Here is a 20538-nt window from a genome sequence, read left to right on the forward strand (position 1 = left end):
ACAAACCTGATGACCCAAGATTTCACTGTCTTCCCATCAGGTAACCGTGTACTCCCTTTACGTTTCACCGACAGATAAGCAGGAAACGCTGCGCGTGGCGGCCCACGAGCGGCTCGGCGAGGTGCTACGAATCCTGCGCACGGTGCTTGAGCGGTACGCACCTCTGCAGAGCACCGAGCTCTTCATGGCTGCCGGCGCTCTCATCCAGCAGGTCAAACGTAAGTGGGGGTGAACCTCTGGGCGGGTCAAACGTAAGTGCGATTGCGATCCTTTGGGAATGTTCATTTCAATGTCGAGCGGGCGTGAACCTTTGGGCAGGTTAAATGTCGAGCAGAAGCAAACCTTTGGACAGGTTACAAGTGATTGGGAGACACAGCCGTTTGGCTGGTGAACTATTAGCGAGGGGTAACGTTTGGCGTGTCACCTATTGGAACACTGTTTGCTGTCAATTAAAGCCGGGACCAATTTGTGGTCCAATCAACACAGACCGATGCAGTCTGGTCTGAGGTGTGATTGGGAATAACAGCGATCAACCGGGAATTTTTTCGCTACAGAACATACAATTTTTTAACGCCATTTCACCGAAATATACATACTTGACATTAATTGCATTTTAGTTTTAAGAACATATTATGTAATTGATTACCAATGACATATGAAAGGTTATTTAGCCATTTCTTTCAGTATTGTCCTTGATCTGGGACAGAATATTTCAAGTGATTTTGTGTTCCAGTGGCTGGCAGTCACTGGTAGCTTTTTGATGTCCGCATTTCTTGAAATGACGGTGCTCCAATTTTCCTATATAGACGGAACACAGCCGGTCACATAATCAGCAAATAGTGAGTTCCCAGACTGTGAACTTGATAACTTGACCACTGGGAAACGACTCAACGTCGTGAGAATTGGGCCAATGTCGCCGGAATTGGCGCAGGCAGCGGGGCGGCGGACTACATGAGGGTTATTTACATACCTATGCGTACTTAACGTCCTTGTAGACAAAATAAGTGAACAGTTTGTTGTTTGGACCCGAACACAGCGATCATCACTTGCTTTTGGGCTTCCGTTATATTTTGTCCAAAATCGCCTTGCCAACTCCAGCATGGAGGCGTGGCTAAAGAGAGGAGGGTTGCTGGTACATCCGGCAACTTCTGTATCCAGAGGCCCTGGTCTGTTAGGCTGGAGCCAACCGGACCTAGAGGCCAGTCCGAGCCGTAATCGGAACGAAGATCTAGAAGGTCATCTGCCCGTAGGGGGAAGGGAAGCGTCCGGCGGAGTGGGCGACTATGTTTGGTCGGAATTGTGAAGGACATCACACGCCGCTCCGGCCCTGACATGCCGCTAGTTAGATTGGTGGAAGACAAAGAGACAAAATGGCGAACTAACAATGTGGATAGTCATTATAAAGTTGTTTGTTTTATGACCTAGAAGACCTTGGCGTAGAGTCAGGTTAGTGACTCTGTGACCACACGATTTCCATCTTTTCTACCGCTTGTCGCCCACGAGCTGTTGAGACTCGTGTTTACCCAATTGACAGATATTTGTCATGATATGTGCTCTGTTCTGTCCACTCCACAACTCTAAAATTCACAACTGTATAATCGACGCCTGTTTGAACGTTTCTAGCACTGCATTTCCAAGGTGCCTCTCCCACTGGTTCGGCTTTCTGTTGGTCTGCCTGATTTAGTGATGTCCATGAGGTCGTCTAATTCTAGACATGACCTGTTTCACGCTTGAGTCGATAAGTGCGGTGGCCGCCTTTTGGGCGCTCTTAGTGTCGGCTGCCCGACTGGTTAAGTTGATTATCGCAGAGGCAATTAAATTCACTTGTGATTTGCGGCACATGAAAATGTCTCGCCATTTCTAGTTCATTCAATTGTTACTATTGAAGTCTGGCGACGAAAGAGCTGCATTGAACAAATTATTGAAAAATCGTGTTTTACCAACGTCAACACAAAATCGTTCTCCCTTCGTTTCGTGCTGGCACGGATAAAAGCGTTGGGCTTTCCGATTGAGAGCTCTGGCTGGAACATAGAACCTTGCACTCGGGTTTGGGATTACCATGCTAGGATAAGTGATTGCTACCCAGAGGCGGATCCAGCTCAGAGGTTTGGGGGGGGGGGCAAACCATAAAAATTTATCGATTCTTTCCATGCATCGTCCATAGGCGTAATGTTAAAATCATGCCGTTTGGGGGGGGGGGGGGCAAATGCCCATTTTGCCCCCCCCCCCCTGGATCCGCCACTGTTGCTACCGGCTGGGAGCACCACGCTCAGAATATGGAAGCCGTAACAGTGGCTACCAAAACCTTCTCGAGCTGGAGGCACTGTGCTCAAGATCAAGAGCACGGTGCTCGGGCTCATGAGCACCGTGCTCGCCCCTCCTCCACCGCTCACGGCCACGCCCCATGTCGGGCGGCCTGCCGGTGCCGGTGCCCGTCCGATATATGGGGGTGAGCGCGGCCGCGGGGCACGCCGGCCGTCCCTGCAGAGCGCCTCTGATTGATTACATGGGTCGGAGGTCGGGAGCCAGAGGCGCCGCCGCCGCCGGAGGTGGCAATCATACGATGGCAATCACGAGGCTCTCCGGCGACCGATGGCATGCCGTCCATCGAGGGCAGCGCCACTCCCTTTGTCTGCCGCGTCATATTTGTCTTGGGACAGTGTTGTTCGATTTGAACGATGTTCGATGGTGTGGACCGAAGGGACTGCACATCATTTGTATTTGCTGTCATCCATATCTGTTCCAACCCATATTGAATGATTTTCTAGTTTTATTTCTTACATTATTTTGACAGCGGATAGCATGCTTATCTAATTTGCTCTCACCGTCGTTTTGTCGTTCTCCGTCGTAACTTGGTTTGTTTCTGTGCTCCCACAGAGCACGGGTACGAAGATGAGCGCGCGGACCCCACGGAATTCTTCGAGTCCATCGACCAGCTAGCCCTGGCCTTCAGTAGCCGGTAAGTTTACCGATTCTGTTTCAACTTTCAACCTTTCCCCGTCCGAGGATTCGTGCATTGTTCATACTTCGAAATTCAACAATAAACAGCATCCATGGATGGGTCCGTAACTCGTGCTCGGGTATCGAAGGGCACCAGCCTTTGCATTTTCAGGAGACTATCAGCCCGTAGACATTTTGTTTTCTTCAACATCGATCACGTTGCATCATATGTTGTCATGGAGACCAATGGAGCGGTTCGGGGCAGAGCGGCTGCTGCCGGATCACAGCATGGTCTGGGCTCTGGTATCACCGTAGAGACTGGCTCGTCTCGCGCGGCGCCGAGCTCGCGGCGGACAGGCATCGAGTCGTCGGGAACGACGTTCCGCCGACGCGGCCTGGTGGGCGATAATCGCGACCAGTCATGTATGTGCCGCATCGATAAGAGCGAACATGCACAGAGTAATATCTGCCAGAGTGTAGCAGCCCATTGCAGCCATCAGTGGCGACGGCCGATATCAGCCTCTCCCGAGAGATTGGAGAGAGGGCGAGGAAGGGAAAATAAAACAAAAAAGACAAGGAGGGCGGAAGTGTGACATAAAATAGAAGATGACGATTCAGCGTTGGGCCAAGACTGCACTTAAAAAAAGACGCCAAGTATGTATCGAGTTCGCGGCACTTATGTATCACATCGAGCACGTAAATTTAATGTCCTAACCTATACGTCGCAAAGCACTGAGGCCCGTCTGCCTTTCGAAAGGGCGGTGTGCCAACTCGCCAGTCCAACGGTTCGCATTTGCGCCTAACGCCCGGCGGCCCGTGGGACCACTTCCTCAATCCATCTCTGCTGAGGCCGATCAATGCTTCTCATATGAATATTTTATTGTTGATGGCATAAGCTGCTATACCTTCAGTTGTTCATTGTTCAGACAGGGGGCATGAAGAGTGCGACTAACTAGGAGCTAAGACGGCATTGGTCCGACTTTCAGCTGCGAGTACCTGCTTATTGCAATGGGACAATGTTTATGAAATCTGCCTCCTTCAGCCCTTAGAAATGAGAAAGTCGTTTCTGAGAAAGTCATTTCTAGTGCGGAATTAACATGAAATTAAATATCCTGGATTCATTATGTGCCTAGTGGACGTGCTTAATTTAATCACAGTAGAAAACGGACAGAGTCGAGTTCTTCATATCGTGGCAACTGGCAGAGTGCTCAGAGTTTTTTTTTTGTGACCCGGACTCTTTTTACATCAATGTCCGAAAATCGATTACCTACCATATGCTCTTTTTGTATAAGAATATATGTGTGTCTAATGGTATTCCGAACTCATTGGTCGTGAGTCATTAGTCACGAGAGAAATGTTGACCGAGTATCTGGTAATGGACCCGTCCCCGTCTTTCTCAGGGTGTCCGAGTATCTGATGGGCGACCTGGACTCGTCGTCCACCGTCCTCACTTCATCCTCCTCCAAAGCGAAGTCGTGCGAGAACCTCGCTTCGGACACGGAGTCGGCCACGGTCGAGTCGCGAGACGAAACCGGCGCATCCAGCCAGCTGACGCCGCAACAGCTGGACGCCACGCTGCACCGGTGAGGACTCATGACCCCTGCCTCCCCAGCAGGTCGGTGCTTTGATCCAGCACACTTTTACCGATGAAAGCTCCATTCCATTGATGGTTACGCTCTGACGACCCTCTATCACTTACGGCAGTGTAACGGGCATCGAGCATTGTCTTGACTACCTATGGGGGACATGTGGTGACGCATGCGGATGATGGCAATTGGCAAGTTAGTAAGCTCGTAAAACGGCTTCTAAATGCAACATGGCTTTTGATTGATTTCATGTCTTTTTGTTCGTTTCCTTGAACAGAAGCTGTGGCCCATGGCCCGCCCAATCACCCAGGACCATACCACGTTTTGTTTATTGGCAGTGTATTTTTGCCAGAAGTGGCGCCTAGTGTAACTCATTAAGATTTCGACCTGGAAATCACTTGCGGTTACTTAAGCGAACCATCAAGCTGCTGTAAAAACCGTCGGCAGTCGGCCGGGTGTGCCGGTGGCGCGGCGGCTCGGCCTTTGATGTTGGGTGTGACGGATGCCGAGGCCTCCGGGGCGTGTTTACGACTGGGTCGTCTCCCGCCGCCGGGCCAGATTGTAACACCAGGCCGCGCCCTCCCTCCGCAGGCTGGACCAGGGCGTCGAGGTGGCCCTGCATCGCGCCAAGGTCTGGTCCAAATACGCCAAGGATGTGCTCACCTACGTGGAGAAGCGGACCGGGCTGGAGATGGAATACGCCAAGAACGCCGCCAAACTGGCACAGACCATGCGGTGTGCGCTGAAGGAGGATGTAAGTGCAGCTGGGTGGTCGGGAATCAGACGATGCCCATATCGCTCTGTCAGGAAGGGCCCATATCCCTCGTTTGTCAGTGTGTCCCGTTGTTAGGTGGCGTGCGGTGTCAGGCAGTACACAGCAACTCGGAAAGTGTTAAATATCTCTCGTCAGACAGTGCTCCATTACGTTAGTTGGTAAGTGTCCCAGTGCTTCATTACGTTAATCGGTAAGTGTCCCACATCCCCACTTTCCAGTGCCCCCCCCCATGCCTCGTCAGATAGTGTCCCCTACCCTATTCCACTGTCGGTGTCTCATGCAGCCTCCTTGAACGATGGCCAGTATCCCGTCAGACGGTGCTCTACATATTGCACCCTGACCTCAGTTGATGAATGTCCCACAACACATGTAAGACGGTCCACATCGCCCACACATGCCTGATGCCGTCAGATAATTCCACATTACATATTCCCCAGATATCAGACAAGGTTCCACAACCATGTTACATGGTGTTCCAATCACACGGGTTCCAATGCCTCCTCAGGGAGTGCTCCATATTTCTCAGACGGTGCTCCATATCCCCTCCGAGTGTTCCAACGTCCCCGTTAGGCGGCACCATATCCGGCCGTGTTGAAACTGAAAGCAGCGACCTTGAAACGGAGCGTCTCCATTGTCTGTGGACGTGTCGGCCGGTGGAATTGCCGACTTACTTGGTTCGGTGTGCCGATGCGTCCCCAAAGCCGGTCTCGAGCACTCTCTGTATTTGATAATTCACGCACGCTTTTATACAGGATCTTGCACGCACAGCGCGATCATATAAGGAGCGTCATGCGGCAAGCGCATAAGCTTATTCGAGGAACGACGCGGAAACCTCTGCAGAACCGGTCAGTCGTTGAATTAATAACCCGGATCTGCAGCGGGCCGCACGCACCTGAACAAGGCCATACGCGCTTGTAGCAATAGTCCTTTGAACAAAGCCTTGCGACATTACCTCCCCTCCCCCATGAGCCGACAATAGGAGGCGTCAGAACAACACACGACCGAGTGAAGAAGTAGACGTCCCGAGCTGGTGGGTGACTTGCTCGCAGCGCGGAGATGTGTAGGTTCTCCGGATCTTGATGTCCGAGATCCCGGCCCATGACAGAGCCGCGCCGATGAGGTCACCGTCAGTGGACAGTGACAGAAGGCGCGGCCGGCTGGAGCGGGCGGTACTGTCGACTGCTGGCGGCCAGTGATTGTGGTGGCAACTGGCTGGAGTCGACAGCGACGGCCGTTGGTGGAGGGGACCTCTGGATGGTGCGCGAGCAGAAGTCGACGGGGACGTCTCGAGTCGATGCACTGGTACCGGACCATGGTTTTGTGGCGATTGTACTTGTAGGGCGATTTTGACCGCACTCGGGTAATGTGGTCCCGTGAATGCGACGCCGGATAATCGCCATGGAGTCAGGTACCAGTGGCGGTGTGGTTGACTCGGCGGGTACTCGACGTCTCGGCTGCCGGCCGGGCCCTTGGCCAGGCAGCGGAGACGTGAAGATCGGTCAGCCGTGTGTATTTGACAGTCCATTGTGGCCCATGAGGAGTGAGTCGGCATGCAGCAACAGGCGATGCGAGTATGATCGGCTGTCTGCAACATACAAAATCTTTCGTCAATGGCACATACGTACACGAGATAAACGAACAGACATATACAATTCTTAAAAACTATACATGATTTTTTTTTTTTTTATGGCGATCTGGCTGAAGTGGATGCAAGTAGGTATGCATATGAAACATGTGGGGCAACACATCAAGATAGTTGCCGCCAGACCGCCATGACATTAGCCGTAAGTACATGGTGATACAACCGAAAATGAAGGTCTTGACGAGCAGCCGGAGAAATGATATAGCCAAGATGTATGTATAGGGGCTATCGACGGCATAGATTGATTACCATCGAAAAGATGAAGATAGCGGCGATAATAGCGAAGAACCAGTAGAGACCCTGCTGTAGTGTAGTTCCCAATGAAGAAGTGGTCGAAAGAAAAGAATCAAAGAGACCACTAGAGTGAATAACGGCTGTGGACTGGGCGACCGTCTCATTGCGCTGGGTGAGGGAAAGAGTCGGGGTATCTAAACAGAAAGAGACGGGTTCACAGCTTTTAATTTCGTTATAGTAAAGACACAGTCTTTCCTCGTGACAGGGGACCGACGTAACGAACTGAATTGTCACGAGGGAGCTGTCAGTGGATAAGGCCACTGCACGGGATGAAAGTGGGATATTATTGAAGGATACGGATACCGTACCTGGAGAGCAGATGGATTTGGCTCGTATGATAATTTTGGCAGCCACTGGACATGAATGACACCCAGTGACTGAATCAATCGATTCAATACGAGGACAAATTTTGTAATGGGATATGGCAAGGGACATGTCATTGAAGCGTATGTGAATATTTACTGGGGCACTCCGAAGTAGTTTAGATTGCAAAACACCGTCCGAATTAATGTAAAGATGGTGGTTATGAACGGCGCGAGGAAGGATATTAGGACGCTGATTCTGGATAACCGAAATGTAACTTTGAGGGATATGGCATCGAAGGGTTGTTTCGTAGTTAGTGCAATCAACCATGAGGGGGCTAAAAATAAAATCGGTAGACAGCGGTTTGGGGGCCTGAATGTCACCCAATTGACCTGGGGTAGGCTGAGATGGAGAAGAAGCGGATTCCAGATGTGAGTCAGAAAAGTCATGGACGTTTTGGACGAGGTATGGGGATGGCAGGGATAGGGGCTGGTCATAGGTACCTAAGACATTCAGTTCAATGCCGGAATTTGTAATAACTTGATCGGATGTCGTGGTATTGACTAAACGATTGTCGATAGCTTCCGAAATTGTAATGATCGGTTGACAAGTATGCCCTGTAATCTTATCAACACGATAGGTGGCATTGTACTGTGGGAGTAGGTACCAGCGGAAATGAAGGCAGGGATCATAATGAATGACGCCACAAAATCTAGTTTTTGCTGGAATAGAAATGCATGACGTGATGCCGGGCCATGAAAGTGATTCTTTGGTGATTTCCGGAAAGTATTCTCGCCGAGGAACACATTTGGCTCCCCAGCTGCAATACTCAAAGTTAGGGCATATCAACTTGGAAATAATTCACGCACGCTTTTATACAGGATCTTGCACGCACAGCGCGATCATATAAGGAGCGTCATGCGGCAAGCGCATAAGCTTATTCGAGGAACGACGCGGAAACCTCTGCAGAACCGGTCAGTCGTTGAATTAATAACCCGGATCTGCAGCGGGCCGCACGCACCTGAACAAGGCCATACGCGCTTGTAGCAATAGTCCTTTGAACAAAGCCTTGCGACAGACGTGCCGTGTGATGGCCTCATGTGTACTTCCTGCGACCTATTGTTGCCGCGCCTTGTTTGGACTTCCGGAGACGGCATACGAGTCGGCGGGCGCAGCAGCCTGGAAGCAACAGACGCCCGTGAGACAGGGCCAGACGATGGCGCCGCATCCGGGCTATTAGCCGGCTCTGAGCCTTACCTTTGACATTGCGGATGTCATAGGACGTCTTGCGACCCATTCAGCTGCTGCTGGAATGAAAAAGAGCTTTTACTGTAACGGGAAAGTTCTACCTTTGTGGAAAAATCAGATTACGTAGGCCTGTAAGTAATCTTGGGCCTACCGTCTTTAGGACCAGCTTTGTTGTTTGGTCACTGTGATAGCAAGCTGTATTTATAAACGCATTTATAGACCACCTATACATAAACCTACCTTATGCAGTTTATATAACTCAGTCGCTGACATGTCGCATTTGTGGATGGCAGAGCTTTCTACCATTCCAATCTATCTACTGCACGGCTCTGGACCAGGACCTGGAGAACTCTGCCAACATCCAGAACACCTGTTCCCTGCTGCAGGGGCACAAGTTCATCGAGGTGCGTATATGATGCGGAAAGACCGTATGGGTGTATGGCATGCTGATCGCTTATAGGCATTACATTTTCCATCGCTAATGGTTTCATATCTACACGTTTGCACAATTTGTGTTATTAGCGTTCACATTAGGAGAAAGGAATGTACGATTGATGCATTGTCATTCTATTATGTTTGTATAATCTATAATGTATTGGTTTCTTGGTAAATGCCTGTAGCTAGTTATAGCCTTTAGGACGTCGTTCAGCGTTCAGAAGGCGTGGGTATCATCAGGCGGCATTTGCGGCGAATTCCCTGCCTCATCCCGGCATTATCCCATGCTAGCCAACCGGGAAATAGCGCTTATCACGACGCTGCGCGGGTCGGCAGCGCGGCAGTCCACGATAACTCGGAGACTGTCCGCGTCCGCTCACTCTGCCCACTCTGCCGCTGTCGACAGCCGCTGGGCGCGCGCAGAAATGAACACGAACGCAGCAGGAAGCAGATCAAGGAGCTCTGGCACCGCGAGCTGAAACGGATGCATGAAACGGTGGCCAACCTGCGCAAAGCCAAGATGATCTACATACAGGTATGCTGCTCTGCCGTCTTTTTCTCGCACTGTGAGAAGAAAGCAGTACCTACTCGTGCAAGTTTGCTATATGTTGTACTTATCGCTTTATCGTCTCTATTCTCGACACACCAAACTTTCCGATCAGCTTACAGCTTAGCAAGGCAATTTGCTGCAATTTGCGAGCAGATGACTCGAAAAACGCCATCGATTATTTGATGGCAGCTTATGGGGTCAGATGTACCACGCTGTACATGATCGGCTCATTTATTTCCAAATAGCTCCCATCACGATGCGTATTGTCCGTCCCACCGCTTCCCATGCGAGTCTCTCCCATCCATCCCACCACTCCAGTCCCTCCGCCCCGTCTCGGTCCCTCCGCCCCGTCTCCGTTCGACCGGCCCGCCCGTGCCGTCGGCTACCGTCGACCGACGTCGGCGTGGCTCGCATCTCTCAGCGCTCGCCGGCTGCGTGAGCGGCGCACCAATGTTTGTGAGCCGCTCTGACGTCACAATGACGTCATCGACCGTCGAGGCCGACACCTGGCCGGGGGGGGGGGTAACCCCAGGTCGCTGCGGCAGCCTCGCCGAGGGTGGTCGCCGGGAGAGTTTTCGGCTGTGCAAGTGAAGGCTTGGGGCATCGCGAGGACTATGTTCGACGGGAGGACATGAGGGAAGAGTTTGATGGAAGAGAACGACAGGGCTGAATTATTAGCTGTCTGGTCATTCAAGTGCTGTGTTTACGGCCAAGGCAAGACTCTAGACGCTTCAAACGTAATAACCTCTCGTTATCACACATAAGGAATAGCCCAACGCTATTACATATATTGTACTTATGTGAAAGAATCGCAACTGATTCGAAGTCCATTCATTATGATAAGAATAATTAGGAGCATACACTTCAGGATCGATCCACCTATGCTGCTAATGGGACGTGACGAAACACGATTACCTTTTCTTTTTCCTGTGTATGATAATGCAATGTGGAAAGAGCGGCTGACTTATCCCCATTTATTTTACGACCATCTGCTTTATTCGTTCATTTACATTTCAGTGATCTCCTTCTGTGACCTAACCCCTCGGCCCTCAGTGACCTCAATTTATGACCCGACCCTCCAGTGAACTCCCTCCTTGCCCTGACCCGTCATTGTCCTCACCCTCTGACCTGACCCTTCATGGACCTCACCCTAACCTGACCCTGCAGTGGCCTAACTCTTAAGTGGCCTCAACCTATGACCTGACCCTTTATTGACCTCACCCTCCTTCCCGTCCACAGCGCCAGCAGGAGTACGAGCGGGCCAAGGAGGTGGCTCTGCGTGCCGAGGCGGGGGAACAGACCGAGGCTAGCCGCACCGAGAAGAAGCGCAGACTGGAGGAGGACGCGCTCGAAAAGGTAAAACCTCACCTGTACTTGCTACTGCAGCCAGCAGGTGACTCCGATGACAGCCGTTATCTACAGGAAATCGGTTCATACAAACGGCCATAGTTCTATGAAGCGTTCATACAAGTGTACCAGAGGTCTATGAAACGGCCGCAGTTCGTACGAACGCCCTTCAGGAACGCCCTTCTTAGTGTACCTTATTATTTGTCGATTTTAGTGGTCAATGCTTTTAAAAACAGTCGCGCTGTCAGCTTGGCAGGCGTTCAACCCTGTGCCTTTTCGGTATTCCGACCTAATGGAGAGTCTGAGAGCCTGCAAACCCTCGCTCTCGCCAGCTCTCCATCAGAGTCCGAGAGGTCACGGCTCGGGGTCTCTCGTCTGCCTGACGTGACCTTTAGCAATGCTTCATTGATGAGGTGGAACTTATGGTCCGAACCGTCCGATACAAGATTCCTAGAGATACGACGATGAGGTGCAATTGCAATGCCGGGAATGTATTTTAGTTATTTAAGTGGTTGTTAATGCAACATTCGTTCTTAATATCTGATACATTGCAAAGTGTTGTCGTTTCCTACTTGTTTACCTCATTTGAGCCAAAGCTTTAACAGGCTTCTACAGCCATTATCGAAGCTAAGATGTTTTACGGAAATAGATTTACCAAGTTGGGAAGTTTTGCATTCAGGGGCTGATAAGCCGGTTTCTGTAGAAGTTTGTGTCAACTTTTGGTGGCGTACTTGCCGACTTTTTATTTTAACTCTGTTTGGGTTTCCATCAGGGCGCACTTAAGGTAGGGACGGGTGCTCGTTAGACAATGAAGATGTTATCGTAACTAATGGCAAATGGGTACCTAAAAAGCCTGAAACAGACTTTCCGCAGTCAGGAAATCGCATGCGAGACTCGAGAGCCTATTCAAATACATGGAAGCACGCTCGCATCAATCGCACGCACCTCTCGCATGCGATTGCTGCGGGAAGAATTACAATGTATTTAAATAGGCTCTCGCATACGACTTCCTGAATGCGGAAAGAGTCTTCCTGAATGCCTTAAATGTATTTATTTTCATTTATTCCAATCCCATTAAATGTTATATCAAAAATTGAATTACTGAGATGGATAAAGCCTGCCACCCTTGTTCAGAACATCGTCTCCCTCTCTCTCTCTCTCTCTCTCTCTCTCTCTCTCTCTCTCTCTCTCTCTCTCTCTCTCTCTCTCTCTCTCTCTCTCTCTCTCTCTCTCTCTCTCTCTCTCCCTCCCTCCCTCCCTCCCTCCCTCCCTCCCTCCCTCCCTTCCTCTCCCTCCCTCCCTCCCTCCTCCACCTCTCGGGAAGCCGGCGCTCCGCCCGCGGCGCCGTTCAATAGCACAGACCGACCGGGGAAGTGGTTGGGAAACTTGTGCCTCTGTCACGGCGCTCCCGACGGGCGGCTCGGCACCGCTCCTCCGGGACTCGGCGGCGGCCGAGCGAGGCGGCAGGAGCTGAGCTCACCGGCTTCCGTGTGGTAGCGGAGCCGTCAGAGGCCGCCGGAAAGTAGCGCGGGGGCGACCCGGCAGCGGTCGCCCCGGCCTTTGTGCCGCTCTGAGGATCCTCGCATCGACTGGATGGTAGAGCCGCCCGGCTGAAACTTCCAGCAGCCCGCGGCGGATGGTTGATAATTGATGATTCGACCGATGGGAATGGATGGTAGCACATGCGACGTTAGAAGTTAGACACGGTGTTAGGAACTGACAATGGAAGTCGCAGCGAGCCTCACGTGCAGCCCTCGTCTCTCGCTTTGATGTCGTTACCGATAGCTGCCCGGCCGTAATCTTACTTTTGAACGTAATGTGTTCGAGCGCCTTTGTGATCAATGGACGTCCTCCTTTACCGGCTTTATTTTACTATATTTATCGTTGAGCTGTCTCTTTGACGACAAGATCTTCAAACTTGCCATCGTGTTTGGGTCGAACTTTGACGCCTCTGATGTCTTTACTTCGAACAGTACCAAGTCTGTTGATCCCTTATCGTGTTATTCTGGCGTTATTGATAGGGATACATAGCCCGCAGTTATACGCTCGGGTATCCGGTTTGGCAAGTGGTTGGGTCTGACCTAAGAGTGTGTGTTTGCTAGGACACGGTCGAGTCTGCTCGAATCGGAGGGAAAGGAGGGCCCACCGGTCCAGTGCGGTAGGCGGGGTCGGACGGCAGCCACAAATTGAGCCGTCAGTCTGTGACGGACCCGGTAACCACCTCGGTCGTACGGTGCGAACGGCACAGCTGCCAGCCTCTGGCACTGTTTCGCGGCGAGAGGGTGAGGGAGAGGAGAGAGAGGGAGAGAGAGAAAGAGAGAGAGAGAGAGAGAGAGACGGAAAAATGCAGAGAGAGAGAGAGAGAGAGAGAGAGAGAGAGAGAGAGAGAGAGAGAGAGAGAGAGAGAGAGAGAGAGAGAGAGAGAGAGAGAGGAGAGAGAGAGAGAGAGAGAGAGAGAGAGAGAGAGAGAGAGGAGGAACAAGAAAAAGAGAGCTATATGCTGGAGGAGCCACAGTGTATCAAACTCCCGCAAGCGTCTTAGTACTTTTGTTACAATGGTCCTCTAACCCCCTTCCATGCCTACCCAACCCGAAAACATCAGTACTCCGAGCCCACCTGGCCCCATCTGACCAAACCCGTGCTTGTTCTTCAGGCGCAACAGGCCGAAGTCTACTACCGCGAGTGTGTGCGCGAGGCCAACGAGCGTCACGCCGCCCTACAGAAGGTCAAGGGCGAGGTGCTGACCCAGGTGCGCGAGCTGACGCTGCAGTGTGACCAGACCATGAAGGCGGTGACGGCCAGCTACTTCCAGTTGCAGCACACAGCCACGGCGCCCATGCCTGTCCAGGTGCGTCATCCAACTCGGGTCTGCACCAAACCTCGAACAGCCGCGGTCGATGAAGGTCACCAGGGGATGGGTGATAGGAGAGGTGCCGGCATTGGTTCTGGGTGTAGATGAATGTGCTGTTGGGTGTGATAACTGCTACGTGGAACCAGCGCGAAGTGGGGTCGTCTCACCCCTCCCTCCTCCCCCTCAGTTACAGACGCTTTGCGAGTCCAGTCCAGTTGTCTGACCCATCCTCCCCACAGTGTCAGACTCTGTGTTTGTCCAGTCTGCAGACGTGACAACCTAACACCTTCCCTTCTCCCCTCAGTTTCAGACGCTGTGCGAGTCCAGTCGGCTGTACGAGCCCGGCTCGCAGTACACCGAGTTCGTGAAGCGGCTGCTGCCGGCGGCCCGCAGTCAGAGGGATGTCTCTGCCCCGGGCTCGGCCGCCCCGCCGCCTGCCGCTGCCATCGGCTCAGGACCGTTCATGTTCGAGCCCTATGGACCTGAGGAGCCGGCGCCGGCCAGGGACAGGAAGAGCAACGGTCAGCTGGTGACCGACGAGGCTGCTCGCGTCTCGGGTGCGACTCTCGGTGTGACAGCGACGAAATTTGGGTTGCCTTTCGAAACCTTCACTGAGAATTTTATTTTCAGCCCAACCTGATCCCACTTTCTCTATTTTTTGGAATATTTGAGTGGATGCTTTTATCCGAGCTCAATTGCTTTTAAAAGATACAGAGAAATGAAATACTGGGGTACCTAAATAACAAAGGGGTAAAGCAGTACATCAATGGGCAATGTCATAAATGTGGACATTCTGAATGCGTACAGCTTTCCGTCTACGAGCTACGGTCACATCAGCACCATGCATTTCCCGGTCAAATGCGGCTGATCTCGTTGCAACCATTGACCACTACACTCCTCTTCCGCAGACTCGGGCGGTGGTAACGCGAGGCCCACCAAGCCGTGGCCTCCGTCGGTTCAGCCCGCCTCTGACACGGACAGTGTGGGCAGCAGCACCAAGTCTGTGGATACCTCCCCGACGGCCAGTCCTATGGCCGCCGAGCGACGGTTGGCGGCGGCCAGCAGCGGCGACGAGCTGGAGACCGAACAGGAGACCGGTACGGAGAACGGGGAATATTGAAAGCCCGGAGACGAGACGAACTGGGCCGAGACTGATTACGTCATTCCTACGTGAACTACCTTATAAACGGCTTCACATTAACAGTGACCCCATTTGTCCCTGACAGGTGACTTCACCGACAGTGACTTCTACCCTTGATGGCTGTTAGTAAACCACGTCCCCTACGGACGGCTTGATGACCATGACTCCTCTTCTCCCACAGACGGCTATGTGACGCGGCGGGCCATGAGCAAGGCGGCGGTGACGCACCATTTCCGGAAGCTCATCACACCTTCACGGTGCCGCGAGTGCGACTCCTACGTCTACTTCCAGGGCCTCGAGTGCACGGAGGTCAGTACCGGCTCTTCCGCTTCGTAGTGTCCTAGGGAGTGTCCTGTCCGCAAAACTTCATAGCTGGACCTCTTGTTTCGATTCAACCTGAACGTTAGCCATACGAATTGCCATCCATCAACTGTGTTCCCGCCTGACACGCCCCTCCTTGCCTACAGTGCGGCCTCACCAGCCACAAGAAGTGCGTGGAGACGCTGGCCATCCAGTGCGGTCACAAGCGGCTGCCGCGGAAGATGACCACGTTCGGGGTGGACCTGTCGCAGCACCTCGCCGAGACGTGCGCGCCGATTCCGCACTTAGTCTGCAAGTGTGTCGCCGAGATCGACCATCGCGGCTGTGGTATCAAGGTGATAAGAATGTTCCAGCGCGGTGTTCAGCTTTGATTTTTCTCATCCCTTATTGATGCTATTCTTTTTATTTGGGAAGTCAGTGAGGGCGTCGAATAATGCTGCTTTGCTATTTCGACTAATGTGCGACGAAAGCGATAAGTATGTAGAGTCGTAGACCATAAATTTATACTCATCCAGTGTGACGATGCTTGGTATTTTGACTACCCTTGCCCTTTTACACATCCCCACAAACTGGCATGACCTTCGCCCATTCTGACTTTCAGGGCATTTACCGCGTGTCGGGCGTCAAGTCACGCGTGGAGAAGCTGTGCCAGGCGTTTGAGAACGGCGCCCACCTGGTGGACCTGACGGACGTACACCCGAACGTGATCGCGAACGTGCTGAAGTTGTACCTGCGCCAGCTGCCCGAACCGCTTCTCTGCTTCAGACTCTACTCAGACTTCATCAGGTCGGTGTCATACGCTGCGGATCGTTGACCCTCGGCAATTAGTTTCTCAAGTCATGACCGCAAAACGATGGCATTAAAAGCAGCCCTGGTCTGCATCTAGTTTGCAGCCGGTGCAAAGTGAAGGGCACCCTGATCGGTCCTCCACTGCTTTTCCAAGCACTCGTTCCCACTCCCTCGTCCCACTACCAGAAGATTATCTTGCTCAATGACGCCAACAAGTAACAACTGTACCTTCCCCCTCGCCTCCCACAGGATCGCCAAGGACCACCCGACCAACGACTGTGACGTGCCGTCTGCGGTGCGGGAGCTCCAGGCGGTGGTGAAGCGACTGCCACGGCCGCACCACACCACGCTCGCCTTCTTGATGCACCACCTGCAGCGCGTCAGCCGGGGCGCCAACACCAACAACATGCCGCCCTCCAACCTGGGCATCGTGTTCGGTCCGACGCTGCTGCGGACGGCGGAGGGCAGCGCCTCACTCAGCTCGCTGGTAGACACGGTCAGTGGAGACGGCGGGGACTGGGCAGAAACACTGGCCTAACGCAGTCGAGCCCTATCTGGCAAGACACTGAGTCGGGGCATCGAGTCGAAAGGCGGGGAGCTGACCTGGCATTCGAATCGCTGGCTGGAACTAAACAGAGCGTGTGTGTCCCGTTCATTCAACTCTACGGAGTTGATATGCGAAGTTGAGCTTTGGGTGTTAGCTTTCGCTCGTTTAAGCAGTAACCTAAGAGGTCGCCTTTGATGCAACAGTTCTTTGTCTTTCGACTACAGGCCCTCATAATTTGCTGGATAAAACCACTGACATCGGATTTCTCAGCTTAGTCAGATATTTTGCGTGGATTTCGGGGCACGCTGACCTCTTCACCGTATTCAATCCGTACTCCCAATGTTATACTAGGCTGTTCTTCTGGACTGCCGATCACCTCTCGCCGTCTCTGTCCTCCAGGTACACCAGACGCGTGTCATCGAGCTGCTGGTCAGCCACGTGCAGGAGATCTTCGGTCCGGAGGAGCTAGTGACTCCGGCCGACTACCCCCACATGTACCGGGCCGTGGTTCGACGGGCCACCAGTCGGATTCAGGAGCGACGCAGCCGGGAGGAGACTACGCCCGCCGCCGGTCAGATACTCGTATAGCGAGATTGAGGGAGAGGAGGGAGGGGAGAAGGAAGGGACCAAGGAGGGAGAAAATGGGAGGGCGATGGAGGGAGGATCAAGGAGGGGGAAAAGGACCAGAAAGGTGGGGTGAGACAAAGACGGTGCCGGCCATCCGTCAACATCGAGACATATAGCTGAGATACGAGAAACAGAAGGAGGAAGCGGAGAGATAAGGGTTACGAGTATGTTGACGGAAGATAACGCAGCACCTATCAAAGAATAATCGTCCGCAGATACCTGTAATTTCGTGACTGACAGGTCTCAGCGGGCAAGTGTCAGATGTAGATTGCTATATCCTCCATAATGTTCCATATCTGGTTCCAGACGAGCTGCAGCCGCCGGCCGGCGACTCGAGCCCGAACGGTGAGCAGGCGGCAGGCGCCGGCGGCCGGCCACGCAGCCTCATCTACCGGGGATCACTCCGCGACTACATGGGTCTCGAATGTGCCAGCGTGTCGTCCATCTCGTCCAGCCTGGAGAAGAGCGGTGGCGAGGAGCGTCTGACGTCGCAGGAGTCGGACGACGCCGAGCCACCCGCTGCCGTTGCCGCCGCCGCTGCCGTCACCGTAACACAGCAGGACAAACCGGCCATCGTGAAGATGTGCCTCAAGAGCTACATCGGCCTGGAGTCAGTACGTGCGAGTGGATGTTTCAACGAGTGATTTGGGTAGTCGTCGGCTGAATAAATAGAATGTCCCGGATAGAATAATCCGAACTTTTAACGGAACGTCGTCAACCTGTATGCAAACACTGTGCCTGGAATTGTGTGCCAGAAGTTGTCAGTCGTTTATGACGATGAGGTCGTTTGTTACGCTGATGATTTTCGCGTCGCTAGTTTTATCATCACCAGTGAGCAACGCGTGGTTGACGGTAATCTCTGTCCAGTTTCAGAGTCAGAGCTCGCCCAGCCTGCTGGCTCCTCCGGACGCTGGCGTCGCCCACCCCAAGCTGCGCAAGTCCATCTCGGACAACAGCGGCAGCGGCGCCGTGTCGCCTGTCGACGGTGGCGTCTACATGGGCGGCGAGGTGGGCGCTGCCGGTGGCGGGGGCGGGGGCGGCACGCCGCCCCCATCCACCTCCACGCGGCGCCGCCCTCCTTCGGCCGCCCAGTCCCTCCCGGAGCCGGCGGCCAGCCCCGCAGCATCAACTAGCAACCGGCGACCGCACCGCCCACTCGGCCGCGTCGCGGGCGAGCTGGTCCGGGGAGAACGCGTCAGCAGCATGGACGTGCCGCCCGACGAGCCCGCCGCCCCGGCGGCGTGCCCGGCGCCGGCGCCGCTGTCCAAACTCTCCGGTAGGTGACATTGGCTGCACCGCTAGTGGCGCGCGGCGCCCGATGGAGCGGTGCCGCGGCATGTCCGAGAACTGCACTAACTACCCGGGGCGGAGACGGACTGAGGGAGGCGTGATCTGCACACTCACTGCATGGGATGGCGATCTACTGATCCTGCAACTGCCGGTGGTGGTGGTGGTGGTCTGCATGGTTACTAATTTCTCGTTTACTGCTCTTGCCGTTGCCGTTGATGGCGGTGGCGGTCGCGGCGTCTGCTGTTTTGGTCGTGTCCGTTATGGTTCTGTGAACTTGGTGGTGGTGGGTGCATGAAAGCGAGACGGCCAGGGGTCGTCTTCTGAGGATACTAACCAGTGTGGATGAAGGAATGGCCATTACTGCCCACTAATAATCATCAGCACGCCAAGCAATCCCAAGCATGTCGAAGCACGGTGATCATGCGAACCTGCGAAGGTGTGAATATAACCGCACTGGCGGTAGACCCATACTTTCAACCACTGCACGGAAGAAATCGAGACATTCGCCGTAGCTACTGATACTCAAGTTATGAAATAGCGCAGGACGTCTTAGTAGCATCCCGGAACGTCCGGATATTTGTAGCTTATCCTGGGGTAGCGCAGGCGCTTCATACCAGCTGTCGCCGACTCTGGGTCACTGTTTCGGTCGCGCCGCGTCTTCAGCTGAGTTCACCGGTGCCTGACTGTGTGCCGTCTTTCAGGCGAGTATGTGTCGCCGTACGCGGTCGGCGGCAGTGCGCGCGTCAAGTACCCTCACTATGGAGGCCGCACCAGCCGCTCTGCCAGCCAGAGCTCCGTGGCGCCGTCGCAGGCCGACCGGCCGGAGCCCGCGCACACGGCGCCACCGGCGGCCGCCGCGAGGGGTGCCGTCTCCAAGTCTGACGGGCAGGTGGCGCCGGCGGCTGTGCTGGTCACCCTGCCGGCGCCGCAGCGGGCGGTGGTGGTGCCGGCGGCGCAGACCGCCCCTGAGCAGGGACCGACGGCAGCTGAGGCCGCCACAGAGCCGACGCCGGCACCTCCGGCTGCCCCCGGCGGACCGACCGAGACGGTCTCGGAGCGATTAACGAGCCAAACGGCGACAGTGTCGGCGGCAAGGCAGGTGCCGGCGACAGCCGTCAGACCGCCAGGCGCACCAACATCTCATTCGGATGAAGCGGGTTCCTCGGAGCGGTTCGAGAGGTTTGTGTAGCGCGCGCGGCTCGTCGGCTAACAGACTAACCGGCGCGTCACTTTTGTACTGCGTGTCGCATGTTTATCTCTCTAGTCACGTGACTTGCGGCGGCCGTGCGGGCGCTGGACGACGGTTCGAGCCCGCTCGCTGCGCTGCAGGGGCTCGGCGCACTGCGAAGCGCCCCATCTCGGCATATGTAGCTCGCTTGGTGCGGGTCGTGAAGCGTAGGTGTGTACAAAGGCTTTTATGGAGCTGGAACGGCGTTTCAGCGGTGTGTTTTGTATCTCTCTGCGATGTGCTGGAGCTCAAGCTAAATTTCACACGCTGTCTGTGCCGGCGGCGCGGCCTGTTGTGATACTGCTGACGCGCTGCTTTGTTTTGAATGTGGACACACGGCGGTATCCATGGCAACAGAGAGACGCGCCGCCATTCGGCGTCGCACGCATCGACATGTTCGACAATCGGTGTTATCGTAAAGTTAATCATTGTTCGAATTTGAATAAAATGTTCCAGTTTTATGACAGATGTTGGGTTTTTATCGCCAGTTGAATCGTTCATATGCCCCTCGACAATCGTGAGAGGTCCTAACTAATGGTCCCTCCTAGGAAGTACAAATTTACAAAGACTTCTTTCTAAAGCAGCTCTTCGAAATAATGAAGCCAACATACACAGACACACACC

The 20538-nt window shown here is 53.7% G+C and overlaps 2 protein-coding genes across 8 annotated transcripts in view; one reads left to right on the top strand and one right to left on the bottom strand.

Annotated features, from left to right (window-relative positions):
* Positions 1-20380, top strand: part of LOC122363926 (rho GTPase-activating protein 45-like) — a 70254-nt gene extending 49874 nt beyond the window's left edge. For 5 of the 7 annotated variants that reach the window (XM_043333827.1, XM_043333774.1, XM_043333800.1 and 2 more), the window contains 18 exons: positions 75-218; positions 2878-2959; positions 4341-4523; positions 5118-5280; positions 9082-9192; positions 9630-9758; positions 11013-11129; positions 13774-13968; positions 14276-14528; positions 14880-15068; positions 15294-15421; positions 15580-15768; positions 16035-16219; positions 16472-16718; positions 17169-17340; positions 17703-18010; positions 18264-18672; positions 19388-20380. In XM_043333827.1, the coding sequence (XP_043189762.1) occupies positions 75-218; positions 2878-2959; positions 4341-4523; positions 5118-5280; positions 9082-9192; positions 9630-9758; positions 11013-11129; positions 13774-13968; positions 14276-14528; positions 14880-15068; positions 15294-15421; positions 15580-15768; positions 16035-16219; positions 16472-16718; positions 17169-17340; positions 17703-18010; positions 18264-18672; positions 19388-19875 (3692 nt within the window). In that variant the 3' untranslated portion in view covers positions 19876-20380. The remainder of the gene's footprint in view (positions 1-74; positions 219-2877; positions 2960-4340; positions 4524-5117; positions 5281-9081; positions 9193-9629; positions 9759-11012; positions 11130-13773; positions 13969-14275; positions 14529-14879; positions 15069-15293; positions 15422-15579; positions 15769-16034; positions 16220-16471; positions 16719-17168; positions 17341-17702; positions 18011-18263; positions 18673-19387) is intronic. The other 2 variants (XM_043333790.1, XM_043333808.1) reach the window with 1 other exon arrangement.
* Positions 6009-8392, bottom strand: LOC122363980. Its single transcript, XM_043333894.1, has 2 exons — positions 7193-8392; positions 6009-6886 (listed from the first exon to the last, which is right to left on the bottom strand). Exons 1-2 carry the CDS (start codon positions 7868-7870, stop codon positions 6287-6289), a joined length of 1278 nt encoding a protein of 425 aa, XP_043189829.1. The 5' UTR covers positions 7871-8392; the 3' UTR covers positions 6009-6286.
* Positions 20381-20538: the final 158 nt, after the last annotated feature.

Source organism: Amphibalanus amphitrite, unplaced genomic scaffold (assembly GCF_019059575.1).
Source record: "Amphibalanus amphitrite isolate SeventyFive unplaced genomic scaffold, NRLGWU_Aamphi_draft 000027F_arrow, whole genome shotgun sequence".
Taxonomy (NCBI): domain Eukaryota; kingdom Metazoa; phylum Arthropoda; class Thecostraca; order Balanomorpha; family Balanidae; genus Amphibalanus; species Amphibalanus amphitrite.

Bases quoted from the DNA above. Each gene is read 5' to 3' on its own strand.
- LOC122363980 (XM_043333894.1), bottom strand. From the start codon at position 7,870: ATGGTTGATTGCACTAACTACGAAACAACCCTTCGATGCCATATCCCT. The intron at 6,887-7,192 runs GTAATCAATCTA...TGTATGTTGCAG, and splicing joins CTATCTTCATCTTTTCGATG to ACAGCCGATCATACTCGCAT.